Source organism: Lissotriton vulgaris, chromosome 7 (assembly GCF_964263255.1).
Source record: "Lissotriton vulgaris chromosome 7, aLisVul1.2, whole genome shotgun sequence".
Lineage (NCBI taxonomy): Eukaryota > Metazoa > Chordata > Amphibia > Caudata > Salamandridae > Lissotriton > Lissotriton vulgaris.
Genome location: NC_141695.1, coordinates 1,477,828,385 through 1,477,845,140, shown reverse-complemented (window position 1 = coordinate 1,477,845,140; position 16,756 = coordinate 1,477,828,385). Strand labels below are relative to the sequence as shown.

General features: G+C 49.7%; 1 protein-coding gene across 3 annotated transcripts in view; it reads right to left on the bottom strand.

Moving 5' to 3' along the window:
• NCOA6 (nuclear receptor coactivator 6) overlaps window positions 1-16,756 on the bottom strand; it is a 444,043-nt gene that overhangs the window by 351,654 nt on the left and 75,633 nt on the right. For all 3 annotated transcript variants that reach the window (XM_086932282.1, XM_086932279.1, XM_086932280.1), the window contains exon 3: window positions 8,207-8,464. In XM_086932282.1, the coding sequence (XP_086788408.1) occupies window positions 8,207-8,435 (229 nt within the window). In that variant the 5' untranslated portion in view covers window positions 8,436-8,464. The remainder of the gene's footprint in view (window positions 1-8,206; window positions 8,465-16,756) is intronic.

Here is a 16,756-nt window from a genome sequence, read left to right as displayed (position 1 = left end):
AGGGTGAGGAGATGTGAGGTTGAGGTGTGAGGGTGATGGGGTGAGGGTGTGAGGGTGAGTGAGGGTGAGATGGTGTGAGGGTGAGTGAGGGTGAGATGGTGTGAGGGTGAGGGGGTGTGTGAGGGTGAGGGTGAGGGGCTGTAGAAGCAAAAAAGGCAGAAGACTGCTGTTAAAGCGATGCATGCTTTTAACCACTTTACTCCACATTTTGAACAGCTCCAACCTACCTTCCCACTAAAATAATCATTTCGATCGTTTGCATATTTTGTAATTCATTAATTAAATACAATATTTCATAATTGGAGTATTTGTTTGCTATATAATTGTTTCTGTATTTGTGCGCATTGTTTTGAGCTACAAAACGTGGAAATTGCTTCGGTTGTGTCCCTCCCGCTTCCAGTAGTGATTCAGTGGAGTCCACAATGAGGTTAAGAGCCCTGCTGCAAACCACAGAGCTGCTGTATACACTGTGATTAACGCTTCAATCACTCACTCAATCAGGGTTCTTTAAAGCGCGACTACTCACCCGTGAGGGTATCAAGGCGCTGAGCGGGGCGGGTGGCCGGGAAGGGGTGGATTAAACATGTGGCACAAGAACGAAGTGCGGAGCTCACCTGGAGTTGTATTTGGTCGAAACAGAATCGTCCAAAAAAAAGGTTACTCCCTCCGCATAAAATATTCCCGCCTGCCACGTTGCATTTTACTTTAGCAAGACCTCGCAGCTCTTTTCGTCACACAGCAGAGAAGGCGGGAAAGCTGGCAACGGTTTCTAAAACCTTTCGGCGTCACAAGAAACGGAGGGGCAGTTGGCACGCAGCAAACTGTGGCATAGGGCAGACATTCACGAATGCATATTCATTAATTTGGAGATAAAACGACTTTTAAAGTACCCACTCCTAGTTTCCAGATAAGTGAAGGAGGAGATGTTTGGATGAGGCCTACTGCAGGAAGGCCGAAAAGCAGATTACGACATTCCATCTGCTTTCGAACGTGACTAACATTTTCCAGATGTTGCTATGTGATAGTGTGTGCTATTCAGCACAGGGAGCTCCATTTACTTAAAAGTTCAAGCAGCCAGGAGCTCTAAAACCGATGTGAAAGCATCTCAGGGAAATTAAAAAATATATATTTCAGCAACCACCTCCACACATCTCGGCTCCGGTAAAGCATGCACTTGAACCGTGCACGTTTTTCTTCCAGTAGCCTTTTTCAGTTCCGCGAAGGTCACCACTAAATTACCAAATATATAATAGATTTCTGCTTTTCACCACAGCGCACTTCCGGTGCCGAAGGTCTTGGTGGTGATTGTTAGGTAGTCCATGTGTGAAGATTAAAAATAAGCTGCACTCGCGGGCAACCAAGATGGCCGCGTGAGCTCGGAGCTCCGAAGACCCTCCGATCCTCCGCATTAATCCCGTCACATATCCTGGTCCACGTTCGTGGAATAATGACCGTGAACCGACACTGACACAGGACCCGTTGTCCGAATTAAAATCCGTCGTTCTTTGGTGAAGTTACACCGTGTGGAAGTTCGAGGGCTGCAGTGGGGCCAGGGCCCGGGCTTGTGCTGGCGTAGGCGACACTGCCGGACAGAGGGGACGAGGTGCACGATTGGCTGCTCCGTCACATAGCGGAGCTAGCGGAGTTGCAGAGTGGACGTGTACCGGACGGAGTGCAGCGGCCGAGGCAGCAGCTCCCTAGTATCGGTGGGCCGGTGAGGCCCAGGTGTGTGGTCGGAAGAGGTGGCCTGGAGTCTAACTATGGCTGGCAAAGGAGACCCCGACAGATCGAAGCCTCGGACCAGAGAAAAGTCGATGTACTCGCAGTCCAACAACATGGAGCGGTACGCTCAGCCGAAGGGCTCGCCTGGTGTCTCTGCGAGGCCCAAACACTCACATCGGGAGGTGTCGCCTGAGGCTCAGGACCCTACGCTCTGCGATGTAATGGGCGCCATTGCGGGCATGAAGGCCGAGATGCACCAGCAACATGAGGTGATGGCGCTCAAGGTGGACACCTTGGCAATTGAGGTGAATCTGATTAGAGCGGACTTGGGCAAGACAAACTAGCGAGTCAAGTCGCTGGACATCAAGACTTCGAGCCTCACCACTGACGTTTCGGACCTACAAACCGAGGTCCGGGACTTGAAGTCGGCCAACGACCTTTTCGCAAGGAGGCTTGAGGACTTTGAGAGTCGGGCCAGGCGGCAGAATGTCCGCATTATTGGTGTGCCGGAAGGGGCCGAGGAGTCGGCCACTGATCTGTTCGTCAAGGACTTGGTCCAGAACCATCTAGCCCCCAAGGGACTTAGCAGGTTCTTCTCAGTGGAACGTGCGCACAGGCTGCCCGGGGGCCGACCGAAGGTGGGGGCCCCTCTGAGGCCCATCATCGCCCGGGTGTTCAACTTTAGAAACCGGGACTTCATCTTGCAGGCCTCGAGAAGCGGCGGGCCGCTGAAGTACCAGAATGCGGACATTAACTTTTACCCTGACTTCACTCAGTCCGTGCAGAGACGGAGACAAAGCTTCACTGGAGTGAAACGGCGGCTGCGGGACATGGGCATGAAATATGCTATGCTGTTTCCTGCAAAACTGAGAGTCGAACACGACGGTCGGGCACTGTTCTTTGACCTGCCGGAGGTGGTGGGGGACTGGCTCGACACCGTGCCCCAACGGCGTGACGATCATGAGGAGCAGTCGGAAGGGGCTACGGGTGGCCACCACCAGCAGGAGTGACGGGCGACTACAGAACTCTTTGGACAATGGGTTACCTTAAGCAGTTCGGTTTGGTAATCCTGTGGTTAGTGGTTTTTTCCTATACCTTTTCCATTTGGAGGCTGGGGGGGGGATAGGGTTACCTCCTTTCTCCTCACGGGGCTTTTCGTAGGTTAGTTTTTTCTTCTAGGGGCGACAGGCACACTGCGAGTTGGGGGGGCTCTTTAGTCTGATGCAGGGGTGCAGGGCGGGGGGTGGGTGCTTTCTTTGTTCTGGTTTTTCGTTGGATCCTTTTTTCTATTTTTTCCCTTTTTGGCAAGGCAAATGGCGGTTTGATACTTGTAATGTAGCGACTGTGCCCTCTGGGGGCGGGACGGGTTTGGATTTCGATGATGGGGGGTAGGAAACTGAATGTTTTAAGTTGGAATGTCAATGGGCTGGGGGATCATATTAAGAGGGGTATTGTACTACAAATGTTCAAGAGGTGTGTACCTGATGTTATACTGTTGCAAGAAACGCATTTGGTTGGAAACACGTGTCACACACTCAATAGAAAGGGCTTCAAAATGGTGGCACACTCTTAGTTCTCTTCGGGGTCCCGGGGGTGGGGATTATGGTGCGTTCCACCCTCCCCCTGGAGATAGAATCACGTGTGGTCGATGAGAGAGGACGTTACGTCGCCGTCACGGGGAGGTGGGAGGGGCGTACCCTGGTTTTAGTTTCGATCTACGTCCCTCCTAGGCTGCAGACGGCCACTTTTAAGGACCTTGGGGCGCCATTTTAGGACTTCCTGAGGGGCTGCTTATCATGGGAGGAGACTTCAATGCCGTAGGTTCAGGGGTATTGGATAGATATCCATCCAGAGATCTTCGAGGTGCGCAGACCTGGCTTCCCGACTTTTTGGACACAATGGGACTTATTGACTGCTGGAGGCTCTTGCATCCTGCCCAGCGTCAATATTCATTCCACTCAGGGGCTCACGGTAGCCTCTCCAGAATTGACTATGTTCTGGCTTTAGCGGCCCACGCATCGGCGGTCTCTGAGGCCAGACTGATGGCGAGGGGCATCTCGGACCATTCACCGGTCTGGGTGTCCTTTGACTTTGATATCCTGGTAGCCGGTTAACCCGTGGTACTTTCGCGATCCCAAGACTCGTGGACTCGTGGCCAAAGCCATTGAGCTCTACTTTTCCGAGAACACGGGTTCGGTCACATCCGCCGTCTCCTTATGGGAGGCCTTCAAAACTGTCCTGAGGGGGGAGGCGTTCTCCTTAATAACTGAGGTGCGGAGACGGAGGGACGCGGATGTTGTGTTGATTGAGTCAGACATTGCGGAGTTAGACTCTCAGTTGGAGGTCGGCCCGACGCCGGACCTACTACATGATCTCTCTCTTAAACGGTCGGAGTACCGGGCCATTGTCACGGACGCGGCGAAGGCCATGGGTAGAGAACAGCAAGGGCTGGCAAGCTCATCGCCTTGCTCGATAAGAAGGAGAGGGCCAGCCGCGTAGTCCCGGAGGTGCTGGGGGTGGACGGCGTGGCTGTTACCGACCCAAGTGCTATTGTCATGGTTTTCACGGAATACTTTGAGTCCGTCTATGCCTCGGTCTCCGAGATGTCGGAGGGAGACTCTAGCGTCTTGCTGCGAGACATAGAGGTATCGTGCTTGTCAGAGACAGAAAGAGAGGACATGGATAGAGACATCACGGCGGACGAAATCGCTACGGCGATACACTCCCTGCGATCTGGCAAGGCCCCAGGCCACAACGGCATCCCAGTGGAGCTGTACAAGATTAAGCCGGATGCCGTTGCCCCGCCCTTGCGGGATATGTTCCTCGAGGCGCGGGAGACGGGTACACTTCCCCCCCAGACCAGAGACTGGCCACTATTGTGATCATTCATAAGGAAGGGAAGCCTAGAGATTTGTGTCGATCGTATCGTCCTATTTCTCTGTTGAATGCTGAGCCCAAGATCTTGGCTAAACTGCTCGCTAACCGGCTGGTTGGAGCGATTAGCGACTTGGTGCACCCGGATCAATCTGGCTTTATCCCGCATCGTAATACCGCCCTCAACCTGAGAAGACTACACGGGGCCCTCGCGAGGGTCCGCACCCTCCAGGAGCCGGCCATCTTGGCGTCCTTGGATGCCACGATGGCTTTTGATTCCCTTGAGTGGTCATACTTGTGGGCGGTATTGGCAAAGTTTGGATTTGGTCCGGGGTTCATAGGGTGGGTCAAGCTCCTGTATGCCAGCCCGCTTGCCAACATGGCGGTTAACGGACGCGCATCGGCTTCGTTTACTCTCGGAAGGGGCACCAGACAGGGATGCCCCCTGTCGCCCCTATTGTTTGCACTGGCATTGGAACCACTGGCGGCGTGGCTAAGAGGGCATCCAGACATCAGTGGGATCAAATGGTCCCCGGGATTTGAGGATAGAGTGTCTCTGTACGAGGATGACATTCTCCTCTACCTCGCTGCTCCGTGTAAGTCCCTTATTGTTGTTTGTGATGTACTGCGCACTTTCAGCAGACATTCTGGCCTTGTTATTAATTGGTCGAAGTCCCACCTGTACGTTCTGAGGGGCGAGGTCCCGCGGCTTCGCGGGACTGTAATATACAGGTCGCGAGGCGGGGGTTTAAATACCTGGGTATCTACATTTCTGTCGATCCCAAAGCACGTTATGCGAACAATTTGCTTCCCCCTCTTGCGCTCCTTCGGCGTGACGTGGAGGGATGGCGGAAGCTGCCGCTTTCCCTGCTTGGACGTGCGGCTTTGTTCAAAATGATGTCCCTGCCCCGGTTTCTATATGCGCTTCAGAACACCCAGGACCCGGTTCGTCTGGGTACTTCAGAGAGGTCGAGGGCCTACAGCGGACCCTGCTCTGGGATGGCAGGCCACGCATCGCCATCACTAAACTGACCCTTCCGTGGTATGACGGAGGGATTGCGCTGCCTGACATCCGGAGGTATTACTGGGCGTCTCAGCTGGCTGCCCTCAATCACGGCTTCTATGGTCCAGCAGTAAGTCCGGGATATGCCATGGATCGGTGGCTCCTGGGCGACGGGAAATACTACAGGGCTCTGTACTCGAGGTCTCTGGATGGAGGAATGACGGGTCCCACTAAGACAGCGGTTCACATCTGGAGAGCAGTTACGAAGGCACTGGGGTGAAAAGGCAGACTCACGATGGTGACCCCACTTTATGATTCTGAACTGTTGGGCAAACTATGGCATACCAAGGGGTTTGACCGCTGGGACTTGATAGGCATCTCCAAGGTGGAAGACATGATAGCTAAGGGGGAGGTCAAGTCCTTTGAAGTGTTGAAAAGGGAGTTTCAGTTGGGGGAAACGGAATTTTTCAGGTACGCCCAGTTGAAACATGCCCTTTTGGCAGTAATGCCGGAGGGTGAAAAGATTCCCGAATCTTCCCCGCTGGAGGATAGGGTGCTGGACGGCCATATGCCCAACAGTGCTATCTCACTGACCTACAAAAAATTGATTAATGTTCGCACGAACCTTCTTCTTGGGGTGCGAGACCAGTGGATCCGTGATGGAGTAGAGTTGGATGACGAGGACTGGCAGTATGCAGTCTCGTCCCCAAAGGAGGTGGCAATTCCGGCCAGGCTGAGGCTGGTGCAATTGAAAATCCTGCATAGGGTGTATGTCACTGGCCCCCGGCTGATACACATGGGCCATTCAGTGGATGGCCTCTGTAGACGAGGGTGTGGTTCCTTAGCGACCTTTATGCATATTATATGGGAGTGCAGGGCAGTGGCCTCATACTGGAGGCGAATACATGTAGTGATGAGTGAAGTAACTGGGGTTGACCTGTTGGCCGAAGCCCGGCGCTGCTTGTTAAACGTGTGGGGCCCCACGGATTATAACAGTTTGCATACACAATGGGATAACTCTGGGCAACATGGTGGCAAAAAGGGACAGTGCTCAGAAATGGGGAGCCGCGTTGCCCCCCACAGTAGAGATGTGGAAGGCTAACATGGATTGGTGCATGTTCTGAGAGAAGACGGGGTATGTTGCCCGGGATAGGCCCAAGAAGTGGCATAAGATCTGGGGGCCCTGGAATGATTATAGGGGTGCCTTCTGCCTTCCACCAGACACAGCGCCCATGGAGGAACGATTATCCCCTTAGCTCTTGACTCCGACAGAATGATTGATGCACAGTTATCCTTTCTTCCTTCCCCCCCGTTATCTATACACATGCTTTGCCCATATGGTCTGCTGTTCCGTATACCGCCCAGTCTTCCCCTGGAACGGGGTGATGTTGCATTCATGTTCCTTTGCTTTGCCTTCTTGCACTATTTCGGTGCCTTCTTATTCCTTACATTGTTTCTTCCCTTTCACATAAAAATAAAATAAACCTCATTCGATTTTACATGTCGTGCTGTGTGCACCATTTACGCTGCATAATACCTTGCTGCCTAGCCTCCGGGATGTATGGCTGAATAGCTGTGTACTATTGTGTTGTAAATAAAGGTTTTCCAAAAAAATTTAAAAAAAATAAGCTGCACAACGTTAACTTAGAAAACCCCTCTCTTACGCTCACGGAATGGGCTACAGGAAATTGGGGTGTGTGGTATTTTGCTGCTCAAGAATTTCAAAGATGACAAGCTTCATGAATCTGGTAATTGTGGCAAAACGTTGCGTGCAGTTGAAAAACGCAGCAAAAATGTGCAAAAAAGTCACATCAGATCCTTTTTTTTGCAAGATAATTCTTTCTGTTTGAATTTATGGGTGTGAGAGCTTGGGTGGAAAAACACAGATCCATCATTCTCATCACATTGATGTAGGAAGATATGAATTATCATAGATATGTAGAAACCTACTATCACAGTTTTATTGGGCCATGGAGCAACCAACAACGTTCATTGGGCTTAATTTTCAGTACTAGGAAATTCATGAGTAGATATACATAATAACTTTCTGCCGTTTGAGTAGTGAAATACTGCGAAATTTTAGGCACTGTTAATGGTAATTCCTACAGTAGCATTGGCTAAGCAGCCAAATGAATACTTCAATGGTTTCTTTTGCATCCATTACTGGCCTTGTCAGTTCATTCATAAACTGTGCACAACCTAAACCGACCCACCTCACCTACTTAATCATCGAGGTCTGAATGGTGACCTAACTACATCACCTGAATTCAAAAGACAAGCATTTATTTTGATGATTCCAGGCCTGTACTGCATGTATTAGATTTCACTAAAAATTGTAAACATAAGCGTTATCTCTTCAATGAGGCTTATATCGCAGGTAGAGCAACAGGAACTGAATGGTAGAGACCACTTGGAAATAGTCGGCATCCTGGAGCCACAAAAAATGATTTACTACTTGTTGCTCCAAAACTCAACAACTCTAACAGTGGACCTCTAATAACAGTTTGATTTACATTTTGTCAAACACTCCCTTGACTTATGTTCACTTTGGCACTCAATGAATGACAGATGTTTTAAGGTAGTAATGTACTGAGAAACCATATTTACCCATTTGTAACAGGAAAGGAACATTATCTAGAATGCTTTCTAGTTTCCATTTAAAATCTTCATCATTCATGTCCCCCTGGAAAGCAACAAAGATGGTGGAATCCTTCGACATATAGTTCAACTTTGGTTCATCTTCTTCCAACCCAGAGTCCATGTCGGAGTCTTCCATGGTGGAGGAGCACAAGGAAGTGTAGATTTCTTCAAGGTTTGGAAGCTCATTCGAATCCATTGCTGGTTCTTCTCCAGCAATGAATGCACCTGGTGGGAAAAAAAAGAGTCCATTAAAAAAAAGAACTGATTGCACACGGAAGCTGCAGCTCAGCTATTCACTCCCAAGGAAAAAAATGTGTCACGGAAAATAATGGAAACACACCAAACAAACCTTAATATAGCTACCTGGAATTAAGTTATCTACAGGCTGAAAATTCTTTTGAATACCTTTCTAAATTAACCGTCCTCTTAAAGATGTACGAGAGAGAAGAAACAAATCAGCGGTGACATTTATTTTATTGAAACGCTCGAATGTGCTGAAAACAGTGATATTTCAATAAATGCTGAGCATTGTTCGCTTTCAAAAATAACCTTCGGCCAAACACAAAATGTGCGTTGGAAAAATGCTCAAAGCAAGACAGGCACTGGTGCACTCAACAACACACTGTAGGCACAATGGAGGAAACATTCCAAGGAAAATTCTCCTTTATGGTTAGCTCTAAGTACACCAATTGGCAGGTTATCACCCAACTCTAAATCAGTATAATTGAAACTTGATAGAAAACAGTGAGGCCATCAAGAGGATGCACTTACAAACTCATTGGAATCTAATTAAAGGGCCTAACGCAAAAGTTACTTCCCTTCGGTAACGATATATCTGTAAGAAACATTAATTAGATTCCTTACCTTAGAATAACCCCCAGGCGTCAGACTGGATCCGGAAAGTTTTCGTCAGCAGTACCCCTGCACGTCGGTGGGCGTCGTCTGCGGCTCCGCGTCCGTCGGCGGCGTCGTGATTGCCGGGATGACGTTGGAGTACTTAGACGCCGCCCTCGCACGCCGACGTCAGTTCTGTACATAGCTTTCCGCGGCAGGAACGCAGAGCCATGCAAGAAACAGATACCGGTGCCATGAAACTAGGGCCCTGAAAGGGATGGCCTTAACCCTAGATATCGGTTCGCAGAACGGGGAGGATGGGTGTGGTGGTAAGGAAACTAACTAACTACTGTTTCTTACAGATATATCGTTACCGAAGGTAAGTAACTTGTGCATCTGAAAGAAACACGTTAGTTAGATTCCTTACCTTAGAATAGATACCCCAGCAATACCAACCCCGGTGGTGGGTCTGCAAACCAAGATCACACCAGAAAGTCCTGGAAAACCGAACGGCCAAAAAAGCCATTCCTCCGGACTTGGCTGTCGAGGCAGTAGTGCTTGGCCAACATGTGCAGCGAGGTCCATGTAGCTGCCTGACAAATGTCCAGAGCAGTAGTAGCCGCCGTGGCCCGAGAGGAATGGGCGCGCAGCCCCTCAGGAGGATCTTTTTTAGCCAACGAATAACAGATCTTGATTCACAAAATGACCCACTGAGAGACGGTCCGTTTGTGCACCGCCCGTCCCTTCTTAGCGCCCATGTAGCCAACAAAAAGTTGGTCATCCATTCGGAACCATTTTGTGCAGTTCAGGTAAAAGGAAAGCGCACGCTTTGGGTCCAGACGGTGGAGCCTCTCTTCCTCTTTCGAATGATGCGGAGGCGGAAAGAAGGTGGGCAGGGTAATGGTCTGGCCGATGTGAAAGGCAGTAACCACCTTGGGTAGAAAAGAAGGACGAGTCCTCAGAACAACTTTGTCCGGAAGGACAGAGAAGAAAGGAGGCTTAGAAGAAAGAGCCTGGAGCTCACTCACTCTTCTGGCAGAGGTGATGGTAACCAGGAAAGCAGTTTTCAGAGTCAGAAGGCTAAGAGGACAGTTATGGAGTGGCTCAAACGGAGCACACATCAGATAGGTTAACACCAGATTCAAGTCCCACTGAGGCATTACGAAGGGAACAGGAGGAAACATGCGAGTAATGCCTTTCAAGAATCTATTTACAACAGGGGACTTTAAGAGAGAAGGCTGATCAGGAAGCCTCAAGAAGGCTGAAATAGCTGAAAGATTTCCCTTGATGGTGCCCAGAGCAGAGCCCTGCTGGGCCAGGGAAAGAAGAAAGAGGAGAACCTCAGAAAGAGGGGCGGAAAGGGGATCCACAGCCTTTGCTGTGCACCATGCCACAAATTTGTTTCACCTGCAGGCGTATACAGTTTTTGTGGAGGGATGCCTGGTTACCAGAATGACATCACAAACTTCAGGAGGCAAGTCAAATGGCATCAACTATCGCCGCTCAATCTCCACGCATGGAGGTGGAGGCTGGACAGGGTCGGGTGGAGGACCGTCCCCTGTTGCTGCGACAGAAGATCCTCCTGAAGAGGCAGTCGGATCGGGGGATCGAATGACAGACTGAGTAGCTCGGGATACCAGTATCTTCGTGCCCAAGCTGGAGCAAAAGGATGACTTGGGCCCGGTCGCGCCTGATCTTCTTCAGCACTCTGGGCAGAAGTGGTATAGGCGGAAAGGCGCATAAAAGACCGCAACTCCACTTGTGACGAAAAGCATCTCCGAGCGAGTGCCGCCTTGGAAACTACAACATGCGGAACAGATGACATTGAGCGTTCTCTTCGGTGGCAAATAGATCTTACCAAGGCTCTCCCCACTGCTGAAAGAGACCTTGCGCCACGTCCGAGTTCCGACACCACTTGTAATCCATCATGCACCGACGGCTGAGTTCGTCCGCCCTGGCGTTCAGAGAACCTGCCAGGTGTTGAACCACCAGGGTGATGCCAAATGTTCCATCCATGTCCAGAGGAGCAGAGCCTCCTGAAAAAGGGTACACAACCCCACTCCGCCCTGTTTGTTGCAGTGGTGTTGTCCGTGAACACCTGCACTACACTTCCCCGGACAGAGGGAAGGAATGCCTTCAGTGCAAGTCAGATCGCTCGCAGAACCAGAAGGTTGGTATGGAGCCGGGACACCGCCAGAGACCAGAGGCTTCTGATCTCCACCTCTCCCATGTGGCCCTCCCATCTCAGGAGGGACGCATCCGTCACCACTTTGTGCTCCTGTTGGGGAAGGGAGAGGGATCTGCCACTGTCCAAATCGCGGTCCGTGAGCCACCACTGCAACTGTCTCACAGTGCCCTCCGAGATCAGGACGTGGTCGGACAGGTTGCCCTGATGTTGTGCCCACTGGAACTTCAGGTCCCACTGCAGAGCCCGCATCCGCCACCTGGCGTGATGTACCAGCAGGATGCAGGAGGCCATCAGACCCAGCAGCCGTAGGGCCATCCTGACCGAAACCCGGGATAAAGGCTGAAAGATCGGAATCAGAGCCTGAATATCCCGAACTCACTGCTCGAGAGGATAAACCCAAAACTGCGCCGAGTCCAGAACCGCTCCGATGAAGAGGAGCTTTTGGAAGGAACTCAGGTGTGACTTCAGCACGTTGATGGAGAACCCCAGCGAATGCAGGAGGTTGGCCGTAGTCTGGAGGTGGGAGACGACTGTTTAGGGCGAGCCCGTCTTCAACAACCAGTCGTCGAGATAGGGAAGACTGGAACCCCTAATCTGCGCAGATGAGCCGCGACCACTGCAATCACTTTCGTGAACACCCGAGGGCCACTGGTGAGGCAGAAGGGGAGCACGGTATACTGAAAGCGCTTGTGGCCCACAGTGAACCTCAGGTAACGCCGCTGGGCCGGCAGGACGGGAATGTGGAAATAAGCGTCCTGCAGGTCCGACGCTACAATCCAGTCTCCAGGTTCCAGGACAGCCAAAACCTGAGCTAACGTCAGCATCTTGATCTTCTCCTTCCGGAGGAAGCCGTTGAGGCTCCTGGAGGTCCACGATAGGGTGTAGGCCCCCTCTGCCCTTCTTGGGAACCAGAAAGTAGTGTGCGTAACAGCCCCGTCCTACTTCTGGGCCAGGAACCGCTCGATGGCACCCTTGGGCCAAGAGGGCCGTAACTTCCTCCCGTAGAAGTTGCATGTGATCCACCGACATGCGGTGGTACTGTGGTGGCAAGGCTGGAGGGGTCGCCTCGAAGGGGAGGGAGTAGCCCCTTCAGACGATTTACAGCACCCACCTGTCCGAAGTGATGGTACGCCAGTGGAGCAGGTGATGACGAACTCTGTCTCGCTCTGGCGTGGAATGTGCCTGAAAGTTCGGACTAGGAAGGCTTTCAGGCAGATGCGGAAGTGGACTGACTGACTCTCTGTCCCCCTGGTCCGCCACGGCAGGTTGGTTCTGCAGTCTATGGCTGGACAAACGTGCGGGGGTGCCCCTTCCATGGCCACGAAAGGAGCGAAAAGCAGAAGTTTGCTGGCACTGGGCCGACAGGCCCAATGACTTGGCCGTAGCCCTGGAGTCCTTAAAACGCTCCAGCACAGTATCTGCTTTGTTGCCAAATAGGCGATGGCCATCAAAAGGCATGTCCATGAGAGTGCTCTGGACATCCCCCGAAAAGTTTGGGATCTCAGCCAGGCAGGACGACGAATCTCCACTGTCGTTGCCATCGCTCTACCCAGCAAGTCCATGGTGTCAAGTCCGCATCTGATGGAGTACCGTGCTGCATCCTTCCCCTCAGCAAGAGCTTGGGCGAGCCGTGTCCTGGCCTCCTCTGGACACTGGGGCAGCATGTCCGCCAAGTTATCCGACAGAGAGTGGGTGCAACGGTCCAAAAGGCATGCGGTATTAATGCTTCGCAACCCAAGACCAAGGGAGGAAAACAGTTTCTTGCAAAACTGTTCCAGCCTTTTGGATTCCTGGTCCGGTGGTGCGGAAGAATGTAGAGCCACAGAATTAGCTTTCATAGGTGATTTGAAAAACAAGAATAGTTGTATGACTGAATCTGCAAGGGGAGCTTACAAAAATGATATTAGTTCTACGAAGAAAGAGTAGGATAACGCAAAATAGGATCTTATGCTCCACACCATTAAGCGCAAGGACTCAATGGAATTTTGGAATATAGTTACCTTGGGGAATAGCGAGGGTAGAAATAATATAGAACTCAACAACGTAGCGGAATTGTGGATCAAGCATTACCAGTCCCTATATGGAGTACCGGACGGACAGGAGGTACAGTAGCTGAAACGAATGATAAGGGCTTGGCAAGTAGTAAACAGCCCTCCTCTGGAAAGGAGGGATACTTTGTGATAACTCTAACGAAGTTCTTAGGGCAATTGGTAATTTCTGGGGGGCGCTACCTTTCTGATTAGAAGTCTGGGGCCCATATCTGTGAATGATTTTTAATGCTATTATAGAGGGAATGCCAATTCCCAGTTTGTGGTTGGTGCGGAGAGCATACCCATCAACAAGAAAGGTTTCCCATGGTTACTTGTCAACTATAGACCCATCAGTCTAATTGACACAATAATAATAATAATATTTATTGTATAGTTAGTAAAAACCATTACAAAATATAAATGCAGCAATATTAAAACACACGAAAATTTACACTGCAGGGTGAGTAAAAAATGTTATAAAAATGAGAGCGTCTTTCGGGTTAGTAAAGTAAATTTGTTCAGGGCTCAAGACTTCGGCAGTTTTTTTGCTTTTTCTCGAAATTGTCAATGAATTTGATTGCCCTGCAAATGAGTTGCGGATCTACTGAGCACAGGATTAGCATGATCGCAGACTGGCAGGTGCGTGTTCCATATTCTTTAAACTTGGTCTTCAACCAACTCCGACGTTCCTGGTTCAGGGCCGGGCAAATACAGATCAGGTGGATAAAGTCTTGTCTTCCTGCGCCACATAAACAGCATCCATCACGTTCTTGGGGCTTCCATTTTGGTAACTCAGCATTTGTTGGTAAGCTGCCCAGCCTTAAATTGAGGTATTTCCGTTTGATGAAAGTCGAGAAAGCAAGGTCTAGGTAGGTTGCTGGTGCTAGTTTTTTATAAGATTGAATTGTCATCCAGGCATGGGACCGATGACTAAAAGTTATTTTATCATTTAGCAGCGAATGCCTATTGGCAGCCTTTTTTGTCAACTGTTTAAAGGAAAGCACTGGAAACTTGGATTCCCAAAGTGCAGCCAAGTTAGTTGATTCAAGTGATGATTTAAGTGATGATTTAAGGTACTTGGCATAGTACGAGTTGGGACTTTTACTGATTGTTTCCCACATGGCACGGTACAGCGCAATTTCTTGGTTCATCCACACATCATACCAGAATTTTATGGTCTCGTACTTTTTCAGCAGGACTTGAGATTGCAAACCGAATTAGAGTCTGACTTGTGCGGGCGATGCATTCGTTGGTAACACAAATACACGCTTGTAGATTTTCATTTGAAGTTTGTCCAAGAGTTGTGCACTCTTGCCATGGTGTAATATGCTCCCATAAGCTATTGTTGGAAGTAGCTTGGCTTTCATTATTGTTAGCAGGGGAGAGACCAGGGGGCCTCTGTTCGGACGCCAAGCTACTGAAAGCGTGCAATAGGACCATGCTCCTCTTTTCCATGCTGCTTAGGTGCGTAGCAAAGTTAAGACGCTTGTCCAGTAGTATCCCGAGATACTTATAACTTTCAACCGCTTCCAGTTTGACATTGTCTATAGTGAAGGTTGGTTGCACTTTATGGCGTCGGGTTATGACCATAATCTTGGTTTTTGTACTGTTTATTGCTAGCAAATTCTGTTTGGTGTAGCGGGTCAATTCCTGTAATAGACGTTGCAGGCCTATTCTTGTCTGGCTTAGTAGGACCACATCGTCGGCATAGGATAGATGTGTTATACAGAGATTACCTAGCCGCGGTGGATGAGCATTGATTTGATCAAGGCTTGCTGTTAAGTCCGCCATGAATAAATTGAAAAGGTGAGGGGCCAGGACACAACCTTGCTTTAAGCCATCAAAGGTATTGATCTTCAGGGTTAGCCTCTGTCCGTTGTCGACCTTTACCTGCATCCAGGTGTTACTATACAGGTCAATGATCGGCGTTAGGATTGAGTCTGGCAGGCCCTGCTGCTTCAATTTGGCCCATAGTAATTTCCTGTTCACACGGTCGAAGGCCGCCTTAAAGTCAACGAAGCAGGTATAAAGTTCCTGGTGGTTTTGTATGCTTTTTTCACCGATTAAGCATAACGCCATTGCGTTTGCCATGGTGCCTGTTCCGCGACGAAACCCTGTCTGGTTTAACGGGATTTTGCTGTGCATGTCTGACCATTGAGCTAGATCGGCTAGCACCAGAGATGCGTAGTATTTGGCTTCCGCATCGATCAGGGCTATTAAGCGGTAGTTAGTTGGATTTTTGCTGTCTCCGCCTTTGTAGATTGGGTTGATAATGGCACCCCTCCAGCTTTACGGGACCCGACCTGAGTTGCTAATTGACCGAAACAGAATGTTGAATTTGCATGCCCAGAACTTGGGGTCCTCTTTGTAGATTGCCTGCGGAATGCCATTCGGCCCCGGCGCACTCTCTTGTTTGCCTTTCTTGATTATTTTTAGTATTCGGCAATCGTCGTCTGTCCGTATTGATTGATCCATGTCTTCCTGGCCGATGATCGAGCCATTAGTGCTGGTAATAGTCGTTCTTTCCTGGTTGATAGCTCTTGGCATTTCAGATTCAGTTGTTGACGTTGTGATCTGATTCGCCGTTAGGTTTATTGAGAATGTATCAACTATGTGTTTGGCCCAATCGCTTTCGGTGATGCATGTCATATTTACAGGTTGAGCTGCTCTGTTAATGGAGTTGACTTGTATCCAAAACGCCCTGGAGTCTGATTTTTTTATGTTGTGCAGCAATTTGACCCAGAAGTCGTTAGCTTTGTTCCTTTTTTCCATCCAAACCAGCTTCTTGTATTGCCTCCTTGTCGATCGGACTTCTTGCCAGATACTTGGGTTTGTCCTTAATCCTTGTGCCCGTCTTGTGAGCTTCTGAAGTTGTTTCCTCATAGACAGTGCTGTTTTTGTGAGTTTTCCGATAGGTCTTCTTTTTAGCGTTGCTATTGGACCTTGGTAGCCTTTCCAGGAAGTCAGACCAGGTTTCTGAACATAAGTCCTTTTCTGCAGTTGTTTGTTTGAACAGTTTCTTAGCGTCTAACGCAATTTGTGGTAGGGTGTTACTTGACCACCTTAACCGCTTCAGGTTGATTGTTGAGGTTATGCCTGGGATAGTTGGTGCCTTTACGTGCCTGGAGGGACTCAGTTTCATCTCGATGTGTTGCATTGAGTGATCGCTGTCTAGTGAGCAGAGTATTTGGAATTTTTTAATTAGACTTAGCAGGGGTAGTGTAACTAATGTATAATCCAAGGTGGAGCTTGCATTGTGGCCTATATAGGTAACGGCAGGGGGTTTGTCATGAAAGGTTCTTCCGTTTATTACCCGTAGGCCAAGGCGTTCAAAGTCCCACATCAGTTGCCAACCCACTTTGTCTGTCTTCTTAACAGATATAATCTCCTGGGGTTCAACATCCCACAGTTCGTTTGCTACAGAGATGTTGACCTCATCTTCTGGTGGATGTAGAAGGTTGATGT